We start from the raw sequence: 25,099 nt of genomic DNA on the forward strand, positions 1-25,099 counted from the left end.
CTAACGTCAAGTAATGGAACGTTATTGTTATTTGTATGTTTATTATTGTTATTATTATTTTCAAGTATTATATAAGATTAATTAAGATTATCAAGATTATATAATATATATTAAGTATTATAGCTAACTGAGACTTGTTATAGCACTTGCATATCATTGCTCTTTTGTTGATTTTGATTGCTTCCATTGTCCTCATTTGTAAGTCGCTTTGCATAAAAGCGTCTGCTAAATGTCTAAATGTAAATTTATGTAAATGTAAGTATTACCATTACATTTCCTGGGCTATTTAAATCCAAACAACAGAACCTCTTAACATATAATAAGCGCCTTTAGGAAACACCTTAAACCACATTCTGTTGGAAAACACTTTTCTCTATTAGTTCCATATCTACAGTGGGTACGGAAAGTATTCAGACCCCCTTAAATTTTTCACTCTTTGTTATATTCAATTTCAAGGGGAATCCTTTTTTTTCTACCATAACATCTCTAATTGCTCATTAGAGCGTCTGTTGCCTGTAGGCCCGCCTCTGATTGGACGCGCTGCCTCCGTCGGCGCCTTCTGATTGGCCAAGGCGCCCTCTCCGTCGCGCACGCCGTTTCCGGTGTCCCTGTGTGCGCAGGCTCAGTTCGCTCGTCTGCGCTCTTTTATTTATTTACTCTCTCTCATCTAAGATGGCTGTTCGGAGCTCCTGAGTCCCCCGAGCGAAGCGACAGAGGATGCTTGCGCCTCCAAAATCAACTTTCACCCGGCCATCCCTTCCCACGCGCACCCCGTAAGGCGCGGAGGGGACTCTAGCATCACTACCGCCTCCGAGCGCCCCTTCCATCCGGCGTGAAGCTCTTTAAATCAAGTTGTTTGGCGAAGTCGAGCCCCGCAGCTGAGTGCGACTGACTGAGGGAGGGAGGGAGTGAGTGAGTGAGTGAGTGTCTTAAGAGCACTGAACATCCAAATGGCCGAACCGAGAAAAGTGCAGTTTGTCACCCTGTTTCTTCTGTGAAACACAAAAGAAGATATTTTGAAGAATGTTGATAACCCTAACACACTTTCGGTTCCCATTTACTTCCATTGTATGGACAAAAAAACAAACAAACAATAGAAGTCAGTGGAAACTGAAACTGGAATCGAGGCAGTTCTGAAACTTTTTTTATTTATTATTTTTGGGTAGAATATCCATTTAAGTTTGAATGGAAAAAAATAAAATGTTCCAGAATAATATTGATACAGAATGTATTGTACTCATTCTGATCCACCAAGCCAAACTGGAAAAATTAAATGTCCCAACTAGCCTTACTGGAGTGATTACGCGCACACATTTTTCGTTCCACAGGCCAAGAAGAATCCACCAGATTCTAAATCTTCCCTGGACCCCAATGATCCCTTTAATGCTGATGAGAGAGAACGTCGGGAGGTCGAGGCACTGGCCAAAAAGTTTGAAAGCAAATACGTAAGTGTTGTTCTATGATTTTAAGTTGCATATTCAAATGTGTGGGCACTCAAATGCCAAATGTCAAGTTGCCGCTACCACCGACGTCCTTACAGGGAAACGCAGGGAAAAAGAGGCGGAAAGATCGGATGCAGGATTTGATTGACATTGGCTTCGGCTACGATGAGAGTGACCCCTTCATAGACAACTCGGAAGCTGTGAGTGGGCACTTGCCATGGCAACAGACAGACATCACTATGGAGATGATCGATTGGCATTTAACATGCTGTTTGCCAACTCGGTCTCATTGCTCTCTGAACTTAAGGGGTGTTTTTTTTCCCGTTCATATTGAAATCAGTGATGGATATATTTAGATTTACCTTATGGATTGATTTGAACTGTGTGGTTGAGTCATTTTTGCCATCATAGCGGCCTAAAACTTTGCCATAACCTCAGAAATGCAGACAACAAACGGTGTAAATCTTTGTGTTTTCTTCCTGTCAGTATGATGAGCTTGTTCCAGCCTCCCTGACCACCAAGCTTGGTGGATTCTACATTAATACGGGTACTTTGCAGTTCAGAGCTGCCTCTGAATCTGAGGGAGAGGATGGGGGCAAAGAAGAAAAATCCAGGGTGAGTTTACGTTGTTTTTGCCAAATGACCCTGTGCACACCTGGTTATTAATGTCCATCGTGGGTGATCCAGTCAGTTGAGATAGATAGACATTGACACTGGGTTTTATTATACATCTGCAATGTATCTCGTTAGACCACTTGTGATGTTGTCAAAGGGAGGATCTCTGATTTCTCTTAATATGCTAAAGCAAAGAATTGACATACTGTTGCTCCTAAATGCTTGTTTTAAATGTAATCTTACCACAAACGGGTGTATGTGTATAAGGTTGGCTTTTCCAAATCAGATCAGATTAAGGAGCATGAAATCTTCTGAAAGGAGTTTAAAACCCTTCGCGTGTGACTTTATTCAGATGTGGTTTGAGTGACCAGATCACAAAACAATTTGAACCCCATTTACTCTTCTATTTATAATATCTGTCTCGACTGAACCCTTGTGATCAGATCACCCCAGACGGATGTTGTTACCATGTGTAAACAGGGCCACTAAATGATATATAGACCTGTTAAAGAGACAGTTCACCCAAAAATTAAAATTCAACCTAATGTCGTTGCGTACCCATAAGACTTTTGGTGATCTTTTAAAACATATGAACAGAGTGGTTTAAACACTTTAATCATATGCTTTAATTGTTTTTTTTAACAATATTTTTATTAACTTTTTTCAAGTTTTGGTGGAGGGACAGAAATCTCTCACGTTTCAATAAAATATCCTCATTTGTGTTTCAAAGATTAACCAGATCTTATGGGTTTGGAGCGATGAGGGTGAGTAAGGGCAGAATTGCCATCCGTTTTTCATAAAACCCTAATTATGACGTTTGTAGATGAGAGATGGAGAGGAACCACTGATAAAAAAAAGGAAGAAGAAAGATGCAACCAGTATAGAGGAGAAAAAACCCAGACGTAAGTATTGTTCTATGATTTTACGTTGCATTTTCAGACGTGTGGGCACTCAAATGTCACGTTGCCGCTACCGCTGACGTCCTTACAGGGTAACGCAGGGAAAAAGAGGCGGAAAGATCGGATGCAGGATTTGATTGACATTGGCTTCGGCTACGATGAGAGTGACCCCTTCATAGACAACTCGGAAGCTGTGAGTGGGCACTTGCCATGGCAACAGACAGACATCACTATGGAGATGATCGATTGGCATTTAACATGCTGTTTAGTGTTTACCAACTCTGTCTCATTGCTCTCTGAACTTAAGGGGTGTTTTTTTTCCCGTTCATATTGAAATCAGTGATGGATATATTTAGATTTACCTTATGGATTGATTTGAACTGTGTGGTTGAGTCATTTTTGCCATCATAGCGGCCTAAAACTTTGCCATAACCTCAGAAATGCAGACAACAAACAGTGTGAATCATTGTGTCTTCTTCCTGTCAGTATGATGAGCTTGTTCCAGCCTCCCTGACCACCAAGCTTGGTGGATTCTACATTAATACGGGTACTTTGCAGTTCAGAGCTGCCTCTGAATCTGAGGGAGAGGATGGGGGCAAAGAAGAAAAATCCAGGGTGAGTTTACGTTGTTTTTGCCAAATGACCCTGTGCACACCTGGTTATTAATGTCCATCGTGGGTGATCCGGTCAGTTGAGATAGATAGACATTGACACTGGGTTTTATTATACATCTGCAATGTATCTCGTTAGACCACTTGTGATGTTGTCAAAGGGAGGATCTCTGATTTCTCTTAATATGCTAAAGCAAAGAATTGACATACTGTTGCTCCTAAATGCTTGTTTTAAATGTAATCTTACCACAAACGGGTGTATGTGTATAAGGTTGGCTTTTCCAAATCAGATCAGATTAAGGAGCATGAAATCTTCTGAAAGGAGTTTAAAACCCTTCGCGTGTGACTTTATTCAGATGTGGTTTGAGTGACCAGATCACAAAACAATTTGAACCCCATTTACTCTTCTATTTATAATATCTGTCTCGACTGAACCCTTGTGATCAGATCACCCCAGACGGATGTTGTTACCATGTGTAAACAGGGCCACTAAATGATATATAGACCTGTTAAAGAGACAGTTCACCCAAAAATTAAAATTCAACCTAATGTCGTTGCGTACCCATAAGACTTTTGGTGATCTTTTAAAACATATGAACAGAGTGGTTTAAACACTTTAATCATATGCTTTAATTGTTTTTTTTAACAATATTTTTATTAACTTTTTTCAAGTTTTGGTGGAGGGACAGAAATCTCTCACGTTTCAATAAAATATCCTCATTTGTGTTTCAAAGATTAACCAGATCTTATGGGTTTGGAGCGATGAGGGTGAGTAAGGGCAGAATTGCCATCCGTTTTTCATAAAACCCTAATTATGACGTTTGTAGATGAGAGATGGAGAGGAACCACTGATAAAAAAAAGGAAGAAGAAAGATGCAACCAGTATAGAGGAGAAAAAACCCAGGAAGAACAAAGTAGCTAAACAAGGGTAAGAATTTGTTTTTGTATATATACATTGTGTAAAACTGATTTTTGAAAATGAACCTTTATACATCATGCAATTTAAATTGTTATTTTTCTTAAAAGTGTGCCTTTACTAAGCTGTTTGTGTAGTTGACATGAATTAGCTAATTATGAATGCATTTTTAATCAGTTTTCGACCATATATTTGCTCACAGAGTGGCTGGTCTGAGTGTTCATCACCCTGAGAAGAAGAAGCGGAAGAAACTGCTGAAGGATTCGCTCTGTCTGGCTGCAATGCTCCACCGTTTCACACGAGAGAAGGAAGAGATGCGGAAACGGGATGCCAGTGCGTCTCATCCGGGCCCTGGTCTCACCAGCAGCACTCCCAACTCCAACAACCTACTGCAGAACTCCCATCTCCAAGCCAATGCCAACAACAATGACCTTTCACTAGCCGACCTGACGGCTGACCCTGCCATGATGTCATTGCTTAGTTCGGCCAATGAAAGCGAGCTTCAGGATCTCATGCATGACCTGGATTTTAGTTTTTTGGACGCAGGGCCCCAGATGCCCCCATCAGCCAGAGAGAATGGACAGGTTGGGTTGGTTTCATCATTGGGGCATAAGATTGGAGGAGGGGGACTGAATCGAGGGCAGGGTGGTCTCATCTCTTTTCCACCTCTCCCCGATGGTCTTCCAGCCCCCTTGATCAAGCGCATAGAAGACCTTCGAGCTGTGAGTTGTTGTGTTATTTTTCTGCAGCCCTCATTTCAGTTAAACAGGGTCATGTCATGAAAAAACAAATTATTTCTCTTTTTAAATAAGAGTCGAAACCATACTGGGGGCTTTAAGAACTCAAAAATCCATCTATTCATTCCACGCTCTTAAAAAAAAAAAAGCTCTTTATGTCTCTAATGTTAGCTGACTGAAGTTTATTTTTAACAAGATCCCTAATGATTTCAGTCTGATCTGATCAGAGACACATTTCAGCACAGTCTGTTTTGTGAATGTCTCACAATGTATTGCAGGATTTGTTAAGAGATTGCTATTGATGGATGGGACAGTTTAACTATTGCAGATTCACAGCCAAAGCACTACAGGCTTTTACATAGATGGCTTAGAAATGATGACTTCTACTAATGTTATAAGTAGACCTAAGAATAAAATGTATGAAATTGCATCTTTAAGGCCATCAGAAAGTGGTTTAAAATCTATTCCAGCCTGTTCTGTGAGAGCAGATGAATTTATAAGAATAAAGGCCACTGAAAATTTTTGGTGATAGCTACCTGTTATATAAACTGCATTACATCTAACTTTAAAATGCAACACGTTAAATGTTTTCACTGAAGGTAAATGCATGGAGTTACAGAGAGAGAGCAAGAGAGCGAATATACGCCCACAAATCCACTTCCCATTTTAAAAACACTTCAGGGACTTCATGTTCTGACAGTAATATCATTTTCCAGCCTAATTTTTTTAAATTTATTTTTTTTATTTGAACTCAGGCATCGAGGCAATTTGATCAAGAAGGCAGAAAGAAATTCTTCACACTGGATATGAATAATATCTTGCTGGAGTAAGTAAAATCTCAGCATGTTCTCGTTCAGCTGTTATCTGTGACTTTAAATTTGGTGGTCGTTTCTCGTAGTCTATTGTTTCTTGCCGTTGATCATTTTTCTTCTCGTTCAGTATTGAGCTGCAGGTTCAGGAGCAGCCGGCAAACATTCGTTCTGAGGTGTACTCTCACCTGGAAGCCTTTGTGCCCTGTAACAAGGAGGCGCTACTAAAACGACTCAAGAAACTCAGCTTCAACATCCAGGTGAAGGACTATACGATACTTTCCCATAGGGTATTGAGATTTTACGCTAACACCAGAACGATATTTGTTGTGTTTGTATTTGGTAATGATACTAGTGTTGGTGTAGCGGAAAGTACTTAATTACGTTTCAATTTTGTCGTTTCATATTAATAATAGCATTGTCCTAGAACATCTCTCTTCATCGTATAGAGTTGAGACATGCAAAAATAGGTTGAAAAATAGGATCAGTTGATAAATCAGTTCAAATAAATTATTCACCAATTCACTTGAATAGTTTATAGCTATACTTTAAGACTTGGACTCCTTTTTTGTAGAATCATTAATATTTAGGCGTAAATGTGATTCCTCTACTTTTATTTCGATTAAGTTTCACAGTGGTCAAGATTGTAGTCGTAATTAATAGTTGGCCATTTTCATTAACAATTTTATAATTTATGACTATAATTCAGTGCTGATCCTAGACTTCTGGGGGCCCTATGCAAAACTCGGGGGGGGGGGTTATTATGAGTGGTTATGAACGAATGAATGAAACGCATTTGTCCGTATTTCACTCCGTCTCGAATCACGCTTGCGGAAAGCACTTGAGAAACAGTGTCTGTTCCGCGGCTCGGTACGCTTTCAACTCGTTTTTTTAGTCTCGAGCAAGACTGTACAACATTCATATTACATGATTTGACTGATTTTTACGTAGAAAGGGTGACAGCGCACCGCATTAAAAGAAATGATCATTCATGTTTTCATAACCGCTGGCCAAATTCAAAAACGAAACTAAAATTAAATCATCTTTGAGAGCAAAGGGGGCCCCCTGGTGTTTCGGGGGCCCTACGCAGCTTGCGTATTTTGCGTATAGGGAGGATCGGCTCTGCTATAATTAAAGTATTTAATGTGGTTAACGTTACCCAGAAATCATTATTTTCTGTGTGGAGTAATGAAAGCGTGAAAGCACAACGTAATCCTGCAGTCGCAGTTATGCTGTGTGCTGTGTGAAACAGGCTGAAGTTTTGTCTCTTTTGTCTTTTGAAGCTAAATATTGTAAGTTAAATGCTTCTGTTTTTAATTATTATTCAAGCTTATTCAGGGCTCGCAAAATCGCTAGCCCGATGTCCCAGGGCTATTGTGTTTTTCATTCAGGCTACCAAAATGTATCACCACTCTGCCCGACGGGCTATCTTAAATGCAGATCTCCCGCGGGTCCTTAAAAACTCCTAAAGTGAGTTATCAAACTTAAGGCCATAAAAAGTTTTACATACGTTAAATGGTATAAAAAATGTCTTAATTATAATTTCAAGAGGTCTTACAGTTGGGGACGGAAAGACAAGAGTCACGATATGGCTGGATTAAACTTCAAAAGGCAAAACGCGGCGCGGATGTCTTTATTTGAATGTATCTGAAGGCAACTGACTGTCCTCAGAAACATGTCGTTGGCATTTTAATTTCATTTGAAACCGCAATATTTCAGCGCTCCTAAAGCGCCACCTCGTGGCAGAGAAAGAATTTGCATTTCCAATAAGCCTTTCTTGCTGTTTATGGTCAGATCAATGCAAATATCAACTCGTGTTTTTACGCAGCAAACACATGGAGTTGTAAATGAGAAAGAAGATAATGTGCCTTCTAAAAATCGAAACAATTACGACAGTAATATTTATACGTTTTAAATTAATATTATAATTTATATCCTTCATTTATCCCTTTTCATAAAAATGGCCTAAAGGCTGAAATGCTGTTGTATAAGATTTTTGTTTTTGTGAAAACCTGTATCTGAACTGTAAATCATGTAATTTTATGGCTCAGCACTGTGTTACCACAGACATTGTCCAACCCCGTTCATACTGTGTTCATTTTACTTGTGCAGCTCTTAAAATGGGTCATAAACTGTAGCTTAACTACTTTAAATTATGGCTAGCTTGTAGCAGTAAGACTGTAAGACAGGCTATAGTTTAGATCAGTTTCCCAACACTGGATACAACTCTCATCTCTCAAATGTCTCCGTGTTGTCTTTCTCTTTAATCAGGATGACCGCCTGCGCACACCCCTGTTAAAGCTCAAACTCGCCGTGTGCAGCGTGATGCCAGAGCAGATCTCCAGATATAACATGGACTGCATGGCAAAAGCTGCAGCTAAGTAAGTCTTAAACTTTCCCAACTTCCTGCCTCTTTCTGCTTTCATGATTTGCTTGTGTAGATTAGTGGAATGGACTGTGGAAAATGACGGATGGTATGGACATATATATGAGATTGACTGTGTGCATGCGTGTGACAGGCAGCAGATAGAAGATGGAGAGAAGAACGGATCAGAGGATGATGATGAAGAGAAACCAGGAAAGAGGGTGATGGGACCAAGGAAGAAGTTCATATGGGATGACAAACTCAGGTTTAGACTTTATAAAATTAATAATGAAGCAGAGCCACCAATAGACTATCAGTGTAAGAAATCAAGGGTTGGCCCAAAAATCTGTGCATGTGTGTTGTTTTTCCCAGGACTCTGTTGTGTAACCTGGTGCGTGTGAAGCTGAGCTGTTATGAGCTGGAGCAGTGCTCTCTGTCTGTGGAGGACTATCTCAAAGCCTTCATAGAGAATGAAGTCAAGCCACTCTGGCCCAAAGGCTGGATGCAGACCAGGTGTGTGCTTGACTATATGCTAACGTGACTTTCTTCTAGTAGAATAGCATGCAACTAGAAAATTCTGTTTTGTTTTTTTCAGGATGCTTTTTAAGGAGAGTCGTGCGGTACATGGTCACCTCACTGGCCTGTGAGTAGATCAACCTCTTCATATATATTTACACTAATGTTTGCAATTACCACATAGAACATACATAGTGGGGAGAAGAGTAAGATGTTTGATTGGGTAAGCTGTGTTGTCTCTTTAGGCTAGGTTTTGCACATGGCCGTATACAAAGGGTCCATGATAAACACAAGCCTTTTTTTAACAGATGTGCATAAAAAAAGTGATATGCAAAGTGAATTTTCTATATAGCACATAAAATGACTTTAATGTGAATGCAAATATATCTGGGTCTAAAATTATATATCGTTGGGGAGTTGCTGTTTTGGCTAATTATTATATCTAAAGACTAGCAACGGAGTGTGCAAGCGATCATACTAATAATGATTTATGAACGTATGTGTCCAAATACAGGAAATGTTTAATTCAAATATTCTGAATATTTGAAACTTCTTTCTTCCCCCTGGCTGGTTAATAAAAATTGGAATGATGTGGAGAAAAAAAAAAAAAGGATTTGTAATGGGATAATCCATTATTACATTTTTAAGCTATTTATGTTTTTTTAGATTACTTGAACCGTATTGTAAATTGTGATACATTCCCCAAACATTCCCCTTTCTAAAGTTTCATTGAGAAGTTATATTTCTAACACCCCATGCTATAGATGTCCTTCTAATTTCAGTTGATGGCAGACATCCTGAAATATTAATAGGTTTTGTGAGTGGTCTCTCATGTCTCCTTACCTAGAGCACAGCACATATAACCTAACGTTAGTCCCTAATAGGGAGTCACTCGAACTTGATTCAATGCTTTTCTATGGCAATGTTGCGTTTGAGACCAAATGTGCTTAATTGTTATGTAATTAGTGTCATAATACAAAAAGTATGGTGCTAAAATAGGCTTCATTTTCATTTTAACACACAAAATATATAATGACTCGAGGGTTGCTGCCACTGTAACTTAATTAAGTTGATCTCTGGCAGTGCATGAAAAATAAGGAAGCAAATTCCACTGCTCTGTTTGTGTGGTGGATGGTAAAAACCTGGTGTATTTTTCTCTTCATGTGGATTAAGGAGTCATGAAGTGGATTTGGAGAGAATGAGCAACCAGTGTTGGCCACTTTGTTCTTGAAGTAGATTCGACAGTAGATTATGTAGGTTAAAAATGGAAGGTTTGATTTTGCAATGGAAATCAGATGTCTAAAAAGGTACAGATTTGATGTAGGGCAGTGGGAACATGTGGAGATTCTCTCGTTTAAGGCCCGTTCACATCAACATACATTTTTGGAACAAAAATCTGACCTAATTTTTGCATGCGATTTGTCTCTTCAGACCAAGGCACAAAAATGACTGTTGGTGGCACTTACAGAAAAGCAGAAATGTGCTTTTGCCCTGTGCACAAAGCACTGTGCAACTTTCTGACACCTGCTTATCAGAGAGAAGAAAGGAGGTCAAACAGTATTTACATGTTTTCAAACAGCCGTTCAGATTTTTGCATTCGCTGTATTGTTTATCAAACAACACCAAATGCATGAGTAAAGAGAAAGCGAGCCGGTTCTGAACTGTTCCTCTACTAAATCCTGTTTGTGAACACCAAGTAGTAGTTTTATCTGGGCATCATGAACAGATGCATTAACATCCAAATTACAACGTTTATCGCACTGATTATTTGTCTAGGTGTAAACAGGTCTTTAAACTACTCCAATAATGGCTTTTAATGTCATTGTGATTGCTGAATTGTTTTTTTAACAGGGGCAAGAAAAGGATTGTTCCAACCCCAAAAGCTGCCAAAATGACGGTATGTAAATTTGAAGCAGTTTTCCACCATGACATCCATATATTCAAATGGTGCAAATTCATCAGTTTTATATGTCCTCCTGTGGTTACATCTGCTCCAGGACGTCAGCTGGACACAGAGACCCGCTCCAGGTGTTGGATCCACCTCTGCCTCACCTGCCTTACCCGGCCCAGCATGCAGACCGCCCTCCTCCTCCTCTGAACCCATCTGCCTCTCGGATTCACTGGATGAGGATCTGGCTGCTAACTCTCTAGACTCCATTTCCCAAGCGCTCGCTCTCCTCAGTAACGCTGCCAAGGGACTGACGCCAAACAATGGCGTTCCCACCGCCTCTTCTCTTTGTGTCCCCGTATCCTCATCTGGAGTCAGCCACTTCTCCTTACCTCTGTCACATTCCACCCTTCCAGTAAAAATGGAGTCTTCTGGCATCTCAAAGGCAAATATGAGCACTCTAACTACCTCTCCTTCCCTCTCCTCTCCGCTCACCTCGACTCCTTCTTCCTCCATGCGAGGCGAGAACTTCAGAATGCTGAAGGACGGCGGGCCTGTGCAGAGACCCTCGGGAACGCCCACTCACAGAGCTGGCATTTCAGGAATGAACACGGTGCAGTCTGCAAAACCCCGTCCGCCCCCTACCGCCTCGCCCCTCTTGCCCCCACAGCAGAGGTCATTTGGGACAATGGGTGTGAAGTTGGTTCAGACTCCGCCCCCTGTTGGACAAACAAAAAACTGTGCTAACAAATCCACTACTGGTGGTGGCGGTACTGTGGTTTCCCAGCAGCCTCGTATGAACACTCATCCCTCTCAGATGAATCCCAAGAGTCCTCAGCAGTCTCCCCCTCCAACCACTTCCTCTCCTTCCACTCTACTATCACAGGCCAAGACTCCCTCAATGTCACACAACCAGTCAAACTTCATCACGCCCATGCAGGCCACGCTCACCAAGTCTTCCCACAGTAGCAGCTCTCCTATTATCAAACTCACACCACGACCCCCTGCCCCTACTCCTCCTCCTTCATCCTCACCCTCGCCTTCATCATCTCCCTCTCTCACCCACCCCAGGCCTCAAATGATCCCCAGCTCGCACCAATACAGCCCCAAGATTCCAACCTTCAGGCTGCCATTTACCACACAAGGAACCGCAGTGGGATCCGGAGTTAAATCCGGATCAGGACAGGCCAGTTACAGTTTTGCAGGTGGACGCAAATCCAGTAGTCCACCCACCGGTGGAGCCAACAACACCAACACCGCCCCGATGGCCACTTCCCTGTCTGTAGGGTGTCAGGACGGTAGCCCCACCCCTTCAGCAGTCCCAGCCAATTACAGCCAACGGCAGAGGCCAGTGGGAGGGACTAGTCAGAGTGCCAAGTCTACAACAAGTCGGGCATCAGCCATGAGCCTGCCCTCTCCTCCTGTCTCCTCTCATCTGTCACAGGTGAGTCCAGCAGCCTCAATCACTCCAAACCTGTTTAAACCAAATGTCTGGTCATGCTAAACCTGTTTCTGCAGTTGCTAGCTCTGAGTGGTAGCACTTTACATGTATGCGTTTGCCAGCTGTTTTTATGCAAAGCGGCTTCAGTAGTCAGTCACTTATTTGATCAGTATGTGTGTTCCCTGAGAATCATTAGTCATTAATCATTACCTTGCCTTTGTTTGTGCTGTGCTTTTCCAATTCCCATGAGCTTTTTTTCCACTCAGAGGCTAGAAGTTATTTTTAGGTGTTTTTTTTTAAGCTCTAAACAGTGACTTTTTTTCTTCTCTTCAGTAATGTGCTTTTAAAGTGTATTTGATGCGATATTATTGATTTGACATTACAAAGTGTTTTATCTGCCATTCTTTAAAGAAATTGACAAATTATTGCATAATTGATAAAAAAAAAAATTTGTGCAAACTCTTCTCACAGCTGACCTTAAAGTAAACAGAACTGTTGCTAATGTTTCCACACAACATTCACTGTCAAACTGTGAGCTCTACAGTATATTCAATTTTTTCAGTATATCACAGTGACCTGAATCAATACATAAATGACATGGTTAAAGGGGTCATATGATGCAATTTCATTTTTTCCTTTCTCTTACATGAATTTACCTGGAAGCAAATGTAGGTGGCCTTACTCATGTTTTATTCAAGTACATTTATGGCTGACACATTCAGAAGTTTGGGATCAGCAAGGTTGGTGTGAGTTTTTTTTTTTTATGGTTTTACAAGGCTGCTTTTATTTGATCAAAAATACAGTAAACCAATAAGGTGAAATAATTACAATTTAAAATAACTGTTTTGTATTTTAATATATTTTAAAATGCAATTTATTCATTGATGGCATTTCATATGAATTCATAAAATTTCATAATATGTTGATATTTCATATATTCAACATTTCTTATTTAGAACAGTTGTGCAACTTAAAAAAAAAAATTCCGGAAAAATTTCTTTTTTTTTATCCAGGATTCTTTGAATAGAAAGTTCAAAAGAACAGCATTTATTTGAAATAGTGTGTGGGTGTGTGTGTGTGTGTGTATATATATACAGTATATGGCTATTGTTTGTGGTGTTCCTGCCTGTAATGATGGCAGATGTAAGGTTAATCTTTGTGTAATGTGTGTAGGAGGAAGTACTATACAATAAGCCCCTGGCGCCAGACGCACTACATCTATTAGTCAATCTGAAAGGGAGACACATGAATGAAGTTCACAGTGGAAGATAAGCCAGTACATTAGAATATATATCTATATATATAATTATTATTATTATTTGTATTTTTTTCTTTTTTTTTACAAAAAATGCCACTTTTGATCAGTTCAATGTGTTCTGTATTTGTTTCTTTAACAAACAATCTTACGGACCACAACATTTTTAACAGTACTGCATAATACGTTATTTAAAGGTGCAATAGGTGATTGTATTCAGAAACAGTTTTTGTTATACTGTTTGAAATTCTCTTCACATCCCGATAGCAATCATTAAGTTAAGTGGTCTAAATGTATTTATATATTCTGTGGAAGGCATAGGACCAAGAAATGTTCGTCCAATCAAAATGCTCGGTCCGAGCGTTTTAATTGGCTTTCCTACCTGCCTGTCAAATATGTATTGGCATACGTCTGCGCACCCTGTTCGTGCAGACACGATACGTCATCAGCGCGTTCACGCACGCTGTGCAGACAGAGCGAGAATGGCAGACAAACATCAACAACCGGATCTTCCTTCCTGGTCTTGTAATACTTTTACTAACTGTGCTATAAAGTTTTCTCACCGGTGATCGACACATGATGTAGTGTTGTCTCTGGTGTGCGTATGCGTTCAGGGGGCGTGGCTTTGGACGGCTATTGCAGGGAGGGTGGGACGTTCCCTTTCAGTGCTATCAGGCTAAAGTTAGCATTTTCCGAGATCTCCTACTGCATCTTTAAAGATTTGGAAAAATACCACTTGTATTCTCTCTGGGTACCTTGTGTCAGTATTATAAATGACCTGTCAGCAACATTTCACTGTATTTGTGGATAATTCCCATAAAGTCATTTAATCTAATCAACTATCCAAACACAGACCCTACCAATAGAAATGAGTGAACACTTGTCTGACAAACGGTTGCTAAGTTGGGATTGGTCAGTAATATTTTTAAGGCAGGCTTTAGCCAAAGGTCAGTTGTTTGCGAAAAATTGCTTGCAAATATAGTTTGTTTTGTTATTGTGTACACGGATGCCAACATTTAATTTAGGTGTTTTTTCAACCCCCCATTACTTTCTAAGCATTAATCAAGCCCCCTCTTTCCCACAGGTGTCTTCAGCTTCAGGAAGTAACCTCTTGGGCTCAGTGCCCCCCTCCCTCCCCCTGGGTTTCGGGATGCTCGGGGGTCTAGTGCCTGTTTCTCTACCCTTCCAGTTCCCCTCGCTCCTCAACTTCAACCCTCCAGGCCCTGGGGTTCCTGGCTGCAGCAACATGGGAGCTTCCCCTGCTACCAACTCAGGATACACCCTGGCACAGAGTGAGTGTGGGTACATGACTTGTTTGCTGTGCTGGGGTTTTGCTTGTATGCTCACGTGTATCGTGTTTGGCTGTCTTTATGTAGCGTGGCTTGTCTGAGTCTTTTTCCGTGTCTCCCTAATCTGTTTTTTTCAATTTTCTTCCTCTTTCTCCACTTTTCATCCTGTTTTGGTGCTGCATTCCTGCCATCTCATTTGCTCCTGGATTGCTGTGCACTCTTCCATCTCTTCCCTCTGTCCATCTTTCTTTCCACCTGTCCTGCCGTCCCCCAGATCTGTTTAAGAGTCTTCAGCCAGGGTCTCAGGTCGCTCTACCTCCCCACTTGCAGCTTGCTTTCTCAGGTAAACGCTGCAGAAACCTCCAGCTCACTGCTGCTGTCTCGTAGTTTTAGGTTGTTGACCGTTCCTTTACTTCCTCTGCTTGTTTCAATCCTTTTTTTGTGTTTCATTAGTGTGGCATTAGCTCTGTTCCAAAACCTAGTCTGTCTGCGTAGGCAGCTACCTTCTCAGGGAGCATCCTAACTGAAGTGGAACCTCATGTGATGTCAAGTGATTGATTTGAACACTTCTTCATGGGTCGCAACTCGGTTGCCGTTAGATGTGGCATGTTCAGGCCGCTTCTCTTGAGGAACTCTACTAGACCTGGGTATTGGCAGATTTCACAATTCAATTTTGATTCAATTCGTTTGGAAATACTTCAGGTGCAGTAACCTATAGATTTTTCGTAATGAAATAAATCTCTCAACTAATTCTGTCAACTATACAGGGAACCCTGGTACATTAATATTAACTAAAGGGCGGAACACACCAAGCCGACTTCAAAGAATTAGCGAGGACATAAGCCCACGGTGTTGTCGTATTGCGTCTGCTAGGGCTGCACAATTAATCGAAAATTAAATCGCAAAGGCGATAAATTGCGATTAGGCAGAAGCTGCGATTGTCATGCGTATCTTTCAGTGAAGCACTGTTCTGTGATCAGCAGTAAATCTCCATCCGAAGGCCAGAGGGCGCTCTCGCGCTGAAACTCCAAATACTCACCGCAGAAGAAACCCAGGAAATCCCTATAGCGGTTGCTGAATAAACAGAAGATTTAACTGCTTTGATTAATTCAGTGTGACTAATAAACACACGACTAGACAATATATGGTTTATCTGAGTTAGTCTCATTATAATTTTTACTATAATAAAGCATATAATAATGCAATGCTAATCGACATAGCCTTTATCACTGCTTAGAATACTATGAAATGTTGTAGGGCTGTCAAAAAAAAAAATCGAATTTCGAATATTCGTCGAATTAAAAAAAAAAAATCCACATTCGAATGCAAAAACGTGAACCAACTAGATGCGGCGCTGCTATGTTGTTCATTCAATATATTGTGGAAAACGAGAGCATCAGTGTGGAGAAGATGTTGTTTACGTCAAAAACTGAAACCAAGTCGTTCACACAGAACGCATATTTATCACATTTTCTAGAGGGACATCTATCAGCGTTGCACTCGCACAAGAGAGCGGCATGTTTAGAAAGCCATGTAAAATTAATGTAAGTTCAACTTTTAAAAAACATGTCTAAAGACGTTATGGCGGTTTTCCCCCATCCCACTGTATCTCATGTTTTTAAATGAAGAAAGTACTCTTTGTGATTGGTTTTCGGTCCTTTGTATTAAACTATACATAGATGCATGGTGCTGTTTTTTTTCTTCTAAGTGTTTAAGTAACTTTATTAATTATATATGGTTTATAAACATTATTTTAAACATTATGCACTTTTTTTCCCCAAAGATAGTCGTGTTATTTTATTACGCTTTGAAGAAACGTGCATAATATTTTGCGCAATGCACCCTCTTGTGGCCTCAGGAGAGAAGCCAAAAGCTTTTTTCCCCCTAACTGAAATTGTCTTTTAAATTCGAATATAATTCGAATTTTGATAATATTTAAGTAGAAAATTCGAATTTAGTTTTTCAGTCATTTTGACAGCCCTAATAAAAGCTTTTTTCCCCCTAACTGAAATTGTCTTTTAAATTCGAATATAATTCGAATTTTGATTATATTTAAGTAGAAAATTCGAATTTAGTTAAGTCATTTTGACAGCTCTAAAATGTTGCGTGCCTTATTCTGTGTAAGAAGCCACATTATCTCACAGAAGTATTTATTTCAAACACTCGACTGACATTATGAAGTGAGTTTGGAGTAAAAACATGTTATTAAATGTGGTATTTTCACGTGCTTTCAGATGGAGCAGCATTTACTTCACAGAGCCGTAGTTCACTGACAAGCTACGCTTGTAGCTTCCATAATCACAGAATGATTTCTTCGATTTCATAATCGCGCGATTATGAACGCGATTTTGCGTAGCTTGTCAGTGAACTACGGCTCTGTAGTAAATGCTGCTCCGTCTGAAAGCTTGTGATGGAGATTTACTACTAATCACAGAACCGGCTTTACTGACAAGATGCACATGACAATCGCATTCGATTAATCGTGCAGCCCTAGTGTCGGCTCTCCACATCTGCTATTCACTGCTCTTGAAGTTAACCCAACTATGGGTTAATTCCAAACTTATAACACAGTGAAATAAGTATTTTTATTAAAAGCAAACCAATTTATGTCATATTTTCCGTATCAAACAAAACGCATATATAAATGATTGACCTTGATTATCCCGCCTCAGTTCTCAAGCTTGTCACAGTGTATCCACACTAGACTAGAGGCCAAACGAGGTATTTTCTAAAGCATGCTTGTGGTTTGGAACCGCCTTTGCGTTGGCACATGTTGCTCACTGGGTTTTGGAACAGATCATTTGTTCTATCATTTGAAATGCAGATTTCGTGAAATCTTGTAACCGCACCGTGACGGCAGAGTTTGTCTGGATTTTCCACAGATGCAAACCAAAGTCAGGGGGGAGACACGAAGAGGAAGTCCCACTGACCGCCACAACCAGAATGTACAAGTGGACACCGCTGGCGACGGATGTTTTCAGCTGCTTGGATGAACACCTGCTGCGCTTTCTTTCATTAACGACCCTTCTTCAATTAACGTCATTCTGCTTTTAATCGATCAGTGTTCTGGACGATTGGAGTGAGCCGGGTGCATTTGCATTTTTGTTGTTTGTCAACATGTTTACACAAGACCTTAATCACTGTGGACATAGAGCTAGAGGAAGTGAGGAGTACGAAACAAAGCAACATTATTTCTATTTAAGTTCATGTCGGCTGGAAACGTGCATTCCTGTGGTTATTTTCTTTCCTAAACGGATGGGATAGTCCAACCGTTTCCTTCTAAGACTGTTAGAATAGTAGCTGTTAATAATACATATGGGTAAATAATTTATAATTTTTCGACAGGGACATATTATGATGTTTAAGTGTATTAGTAGAATAAAATGGGTATGTATATAAAATATACATTAAGTGATATATTTTCTTTGGAGGTCAGTACGTGTGATGTTCCTCTCATCTGTGCGTGCAGATGTCTTGCTGTCTTTGGTGCTGCGTATCTCACTGGACCTTGTGAAAGAAAAAAGAAAAAAAAAACTCTTTTACGGATGAATGAATCATGTGCGAAAGCTTTTCTTAGAGGAAAATTATGAGATTGTAGCCTACTTGAACTTTGTTTAGTTTTGCTTAATATCAGTACAAGAACTCCCAAGACTGTCAATAAAACGCCTTAGTTTGTAAGTTTGAATAACTATGCAGGACTGTAAATGCTTCAATGCAAAGTAAGCTATTGCTTAGAGCTCCACTTTTGACATTAGTTGTGTTTGTGTGTGTTTGATGGGTCTGCCCTGTTACCTCACTGGACCGTTAATTCTTCCTTCCATGTCTCCGTTCCATTTCATCCTTTGCAACCACCTGTTCATTTCAAAATGTCTGGCACTGCTCACCTGCATCTTATGACTGTGTTCAAATGAGAATTGGCACCAAAGATGACAGCGTTCGCTCAAGAGTTGACAAGCAACAGGTCAGGTGTCTGTGTGCTCAGTGTAACATCTTAAATGTGTGGTCTCTGTGGATATTGTGATGGACTGACTTTTAAAATCCAATTTTATATATTGCTTTATTTTATTTTCTAAAAATGCTGAAGTGGATGGGCGTAATTTTAACTGATGCCCACCTTGAAAATTCTTATTTGGGTAGATTATTTTTGTCTTGATTCTGGAATTCAAATGCTGTCATTTTTGTTTCAAGTACAAGCTCTAAAAATTAATTCAATAAAAAACATTGGTGGATATGGTTGTAGTAAAGTTACTGGCATAACTGAGGGACTGTAGCTCACCCAAAAATGAAAATTCTGTTATTAATTACTCACCCTCTTGTTCCAAACCCGCAAAACTTTTGTTCATCTTCGGAACACAAATTAAGATATTTTTGATGAAATATATATAATATAAATTGTGCACACATAGTTATATGTGGGAAAAATACACACATTGCACATGTATTTAGTGTGGGTTTAGTGTTAACGAGAGCGACAAATACATAATTGCAAGCTATAGAAAAAATACCTATGCATTTATATACACATATGAACATTATATTGTTTTTCATTAATATGTAATTGTGCAGTATGTACACGTCTATCCACACACAGATAGACAGACAATTTATTTATAAACTCATATATTCTGTCTATACCAAGCATTAAACTAACTCAGGTCGACCACTATTATTAAAGCATAATGAACACTCGTCATTCCTTTTTATTTCAATAAGAAATAAAAGCAACTTCAGAAACAGGAGAAAGCATGCTTCTTCTACAATGAATGTTTTATTTTTTCCTTTACAAAACTCACTGTCATCTAGAAATAGTTACAGTATACAAGAGAAAAACAAGAGGAGAGCCATTTGCAGTTGAGCGCCTGGTTGTCAACAGCCAGTCCAATAATAGAAGTGATATAGCAATAATAATGATAACTGCAATAATAGTAACTAGATCATGGATGATAAAGCTTTAAACCAAATGAAATCACGCTTGCTCCTCGCCGCCAGAGGCAGAGGCTTCTTTATATCAAACCAACATTAACACTGATTTCCCTCAGATCTTCATCAGAATACGAGGGATACGAGACCTATATACTGGATATGATTCTTAGCAAAACAAAAACGGGTTACATAGCATTTTATTTCAATTGCCTTCAGCCAGTTTTGCCTTCATATTAGCGTTTCTTCATTACTGATACAAGACATACTTCCATGGATGCTTTCTAATTAGTGTCTAAGGCACTTTAAGAAACACGTCATTAAATGCTAACAGTGGAACAGGTTAGTACGCTTTCCGTTCATGCTCTTAATACTACTAGTGTTCAAAGCATCCCGTCCACAGCTATACTCGCCACCAAAGTGCCTGTGAAATAACCTGTTCAATATTTCCAGTTGCTTTCAGTGCCGATTTCTCATTGATGTCTGGACCGTTTCAAACATCTTCCTAGAAGTTCCAATAAACTTTCCTTTTGTTTTCACTTGTAGTGTATCTAATAGAGCAGCTGGGTTTGAGAAGTACCATCATACTGTCACGTATACGGGAAAAAAAATCTTAAAGAGATTACATATGTATGCTTCATCTTGACGTGCATTTGCATCCAGAATACTTCATATTTCCAGTTGAAATGGCCTTTTATGGCTTTCTTACAATGTGCAGTTAAAGGCGATTCGTGATTACATCCCAATTCCTAAAACACAAACCGCCTCCGTCAGCTAAATCTCCCAAACAAGATCAAACAGGCCTAGAGTTGAATGAAGATAAACGCGCAGGATTTCTTGCGTTTTAACTATTTAATGTGTTTAAATGTTAATGAGATGCTGAAGCGAGCAGCTTTTTCACAGTTTTTTCTTTTCTGGTCCGTTTCAGATCCGGTCCAGTGCAACAGGACTTTTTTTCTTTTTCTTTTAGTGTTGGCTTGTAGCGGACGAGCAGCACATGCATCTCTATCGACCCTAAATCTGCAGACCGTGTTTATTTGGAGAACTGTACTGTACAACTAAGATCCAATCCGTCACGTTTGCTTAGCTAGCTGATGGTTTTACATCATTAAACTAGATTGGAGTGAACACTTTCACTGCACGCTCTTATGAATGAGCATATTCATGTACGCAAAGCAAAGTTTGAGATTTGAAATGCACTTCTATAGTGTGTTCTGTCGTGAGCGCGGTATTTTGTAGGCTACAGTTGCGGGAAACACTAATTGGCTCGGTCTTGAAGCATCTTGGATTTAGAATAAGGCAGAGTTGACGCTCCCTTGGTAGGGAGGGGATAGAAATGGAGGTTTGAGGGTTTCTTATGTCTGAACGTGTGTGTGTGTGTGTGTGTGGAAGTGTTAGTGTAGTTGTTTACACATCGCTCACTGGTCCTCTTTCTGTACCGCGGACCCCACATAGCTAAAGGAGAAGAATGAGGTGCTGGAGGAAGCAGTGGGGCTGGGTGACCACAGGAGGGCGCTGTGCTCTACTCCGCTTGAGCCGGCGGGTTCTCGTTCAGGTCGCTGGCCTTGCTGTCCGCGTCGTCGTCAGAAAACTCCCCTTCCATCTGCAGCTGCCTGCGGCCAGAACGGCTTGAGGAGAAGCTAACAGAACCTCCTCGCCTGCAGGAGACCGTAAATAAGGTATTAGAGCGCATTACCCAGCACTCTATATACGATTATAGTATTCATATTTTGAATTCTCTTTTATTTTTTTAGCTTTCATTTTAATTTGAGTAATTTTGGTATAGTTCATTTTTTTTTTTTTTTTTTAAATACTTATAAAATTACTAAACTCATTGTGATAAATTGGTGCTTTAGTCATTTTTATTAGTTTAAAAAATATATATATATTTTATGTGCGTCTGTAATGTTTTTATATATGTATTTAGCATTAATTTTATTTCAGTTTTAGTAATTTGTTATATGTTTTTTTATCATTCTATTTGTGACCCTGGACCACAAAAGCAGTCTTAAGTCGCTGGGGTATATTTGTAGCAAAACCCAAAAAAACATTGTATGGGTCAAAATTATTGATTTTTCTTTTATGCCAAAAATCATTAGGATATTAAGTAAAGATCATGTTCCATGAAGATATTTTGTAAATTTCCTACTGTAAATATATTAAAACTTAATTTTTGATTAGTAATATGCATTGCTAAGAACTTCATTTGGGCAACTTTAAAGGCCATTTTCTCAATATTTAGATTTTTTTGCACCCTCAGATTCCAAATATTGTCCTATCCTAACAATTTTTTTATAATTTTTATTCATTTTTAAAGCTATTTCTATTTTGCATGTATTTATTTTATTTTGCATTAGTAATTTTATGTGCATTTGTCAAATTGTTTTTATATTTGTATTTAGCATTCATTTATTTTTATTTCAGCTTTAATAATTTGTTAGGTGCTTTTATCATTTTTAAGTTTTATTACAACATATTTAACATGAACTCTTTCCCCGCCATTGACGAGATATCTTGTCAATTAAGAGAGAACGCTTCTCCGCCAAAGACGAGTTTTTACAGCAATCCGTGTTCTAGGTGAATTACAGTAAGGAAAGCCCTAGCGCATGCCCAGAATTAGTTATTTTAATTTTAGTTATATAACACACACATATATATATATATATATATATATGTGTGTGTGTGTGTGTGTTCCTATCCTAACAATTTTTTTATAATTTTTATTCATTTTTAAAGCTATTTCTATTTTGCATGTATTTATTTTATTTTGCATTAGTAATTTTATGTGCATTTGTCAAATTGTTTTTATATTTGTATTTAGCATTCATTTATTTTTATTTCAGCTTTAATAATTTGTTAGGTGCTTTTATCATTTTTAAGTTTTATTACAACATATTTAACATGAACTCTTTCCCCGCCATTGACGAGATATCTTGTCAATTAAGAGAGAACGCTTCTCCGCCAAAGACGAGTTTTTACAGCAATCCGTGTTCTAGGTGAATTACAGTAAGGAAAGCCCTAGCACATGCCCAGAATTAGTTATTTTAATTTTAGTTATATAACACACACACACATATATATATATATATATATATGTGTGTGTGTGTGTGTGTGTCTGTTTGTTCTGTTTATTGAATGCCATTTACATTTTTCATATAATTATTTACAGGTGAAAGAATATGACATCTGAATGTATTTTGCTTGAAAATGCACTGCACTAAAATGCATTTTTCTATGTTTTTTGTCCAAAATGTTGTATGTCTGATGAAACCTATCTGCATTCAAGTGGTGATAAAACATGAACACATGAAGATAGAATAAAATTGTGTTTTTGTTTAAAAGCAGAGGCTCAGTTCTTTATTTTGATATATAATATGTTCATATATTCATAGCAGAAAATATTCTGAGGGCCGTCAAATTTAAGTGAAAATCATCAAAAATGCTGGCGGTGGCTGGCAACTTAAAAAAAATAATAAAATGCTGGCGGTGAAAGTTAATATATTTTAATTGTAGTTTTCGCAATTTTGTTGTGTGCTTATTTACATTAGGTTTTTATTTTTTTTTATATATAATATTTTTAATATAATATTTCTAGTTAGCATTAATAGTACTTTAAGTACTTTAACTTAAATGAAAATTAGAAATGTAAAAATAAATATTTTAATATAATATTTATATTTAATTTAATTTCAGCCTTATTTCAATTTCTGAAAATTATTTTTAATAGCTTTAGGTTTTGTTATCAATAACAACACTGACAACCAACAAATGTACAAACTCCGCTATTTCTGAAAATGGCAGTGAATATCAGCACTGCGTCATTATTAAACAGTAGATAGGACATGATATGAATGCACAAATAAACAGGGTCAGATATTGATACAAGGATCTAAAGTATTGCAATATATCAGTATCAATATGTACCTGAGGCGGTTTTTGAGCGTGCTGACCTCTCGGCTCAGACCCTCACTAGCTTCGGTGGCATCGTCCAGCTCTCTCTGCAGCTTCCTGCGGGAGGCGTTCGCTCGAGTCGCCTCTTCCTCAGCCTCCTCCAGCTGCCTCTTCAACTGCTTCATGCGGGAGTTTGCCTTCTCCATCTAAAGACAGACAGAAATTCTGAGTCTCAGGTTTCTCTCTTATGAGAGAAAAGCAACTAACTACAATTTATTGTGCATTATGTTTAGAGCTGTAAATCTGAAATTTGGTTCGCAATTTATTTGAGGTATAACATGTAATAATTGAGCAGCACATCAGCATATAAGAATGACTTCTGAAGGATCATCTGACACTGAAGATTGAAGTAACGATGCTACAAATTTAGTTTTGCCATCACAAGAATAAATTACGTTTTAAAATACAGTACATTCAAATAGTAAACAGTTGTAATAATATTTCACAATATAACTGTTTTTACTGTATTTTTGATCAAATAAATGCTGCCTTGTGACAAGTTTATCCACAAAATCTGTCCAGCACCTTGGTAGCATAGTTTTGGAAAAAACTTGTAGAAACCCTTTTTTACACAAAGTTGCCTCAAGACTTACTTTCTTTACTTGAAAGCACATGATATATATATATATATCGTGTGTGTGTGTGTGTGTGTGTGTGTGTGTGAATATATAGTGAATAAATGACGAATCTTAAAGGATCATCTTCATCTCCAAATGGCTTGTAATCCTCAAAAATGATAATTCCACCCACCTGTTTGACCAGTGCCCTCTTCTTCTCCTCATTCTGCTCATCTCTGGCCTGCAGGTCTCGGTCAAACTGGGCCTTCATGGCCTGCATGTTGACCTCCAGACGCAGCTTGGCATCCTCTGTGGCCTGTAGCTCGTCCTCCAGCTCCTCCAACTGAGTGCGCATCTCCTCTACCTGCTGCTCCAGAGTGCGCTTGGATTTCTCCAGCTCGTGCACCTACAGATTATAGAACGTAAAAAAAAAATTACAGTGAGATACCATAAATCCAGGATCCAGGACTTCTCTACTCATCAATATTTACTCCACATTTCTACAATCATTTTTTAAAGACTGCAGAGGAAGATTTCCATTTTTCATACATTTTCACGTTTTCCAAACCACTTTCTACATTACATTTTTATGATATCTCTAGACCTGGAAATCACAATTTTAAAATTCCGTGACTCTTTTTTTATTTTATTTTTTGCTTCTATGTTTGCCACGGCACTCTGAGTAGATCCAAACAGTGAAATTTCATCAGTCCAAAATCTTGCTTCAAATGCTGCACATTAAACATGCATATGTTGTGACTGGCTGATTTTGTCACTTTGCTAAGTGTTCTGTTGTCAGTGATGACAGGCAAATTACTTGCCACCTGAAACTTGTTGCATCACACTTTATCATCACATGATGTAGGGTGTCAGCACATTATGAGGTCT

The 25,099-nt window shown here is 38.9% G+C and overlaps 2 protein-coding genes across 2 annotated transcripts in view; one reads left to right on the forward strand and one right to left on the reverse strand.

The window, feature by feature from the left end:
• The first annotated feature begins 672 nt into the window (after positions 1-672).
• On the forward strand, positions 673-19,104 carry LOC107706618 (ubinuclein-2-like). The gene is made up of 17 exons (XM_016510378.1): positions 673-678; positions 1,287-1,445; positions 3,048-3,149; positions 3,443-3,571; positions 4,395-4,495; positions 4,686-5,205; positions 5,976-6,046; positions 6,160-6,289; positions 8,301-8,410; positions 8,549-8,659; positions 8,767-8,907; positions 8,990-9,037; positions 10,762-10,807; positions 10,908-12,242; positions 14,579-14,786; positions 15,058-15,126; positions 17,666-19,104. Exons 1-17 carry the CDS (start codon positions 673-675, stop codon positions 17,710-17,712), a joined length of 3,333 nt encoding a protein of 1,110 aa, XP_016365864.1. The 3' UTR covers positions 17,713-19,104.
• A 428-nt stretch (positions 19,105-19,532) lies between these two features.
• Positions 19,533-25,099, reverse strand: part of LOC107706619 (myosin-10-like) — a 60,332-nt gene continuing 54,765 nt past the window's right edge. Inside the window, exons 36-38 of the mRNA XM_016510379.1 lie at positions 24,405-24,617; positions 23,628-23,800; positions 19,533-21,361 (exon numbers count right to left, since the gene is read on the reverse strand). Of these exons, the coding sequence (XP_016365865.1) occupies positions 21,226-21,361; positions 23,628-23,800; positions 24,405-24,617 (522 nt within the window). The 3' untranslated portion in view covers positions 19,533-21,225. The remainder of the gene's footprint in view (positions 21,362-23,627; positions 23,801-24,404; positions 24,618-25,099) is intronic.

Source organism: Sinocyclocheilus rhinocerous, unplaced genomic scaffold (genome assembly GCF_001515625.1).
Source record: "Sinocyclocheilus rhinocerous isolate Xijiao unplaced genomic scaffold, SAMN03320098_v1.1 scaffold1285, whole genome shotgun sequence".
Taxonomy (NCBI): domain Eukaryota; kingdom Metazoa; phylum Chordata; class Actinopteri; order Cypriniformes; family Cyprinidae; genus Sinocyclocheilus; species Sinocyclocheilus rhinocerous.

Coding starts and splice junctions, on each gene's coding strand:
- LOC107706618 (XM_016510378.1), top strand. Junction 1,446..3,047: donor AAAAGTTTGAAAGCAAATAC/GTAAGTGTTGTT, acceptor ACGTCCTTACAG/GGTAACGCAGGGAAAAAGAG. Junction 9,038..10,761: donor CATGGTCACCTCACTGGCCT/GTGAGTAGATCA, acceptor TTTTTTTAACAG/GGGCAAGAAAAGGATTGTTC.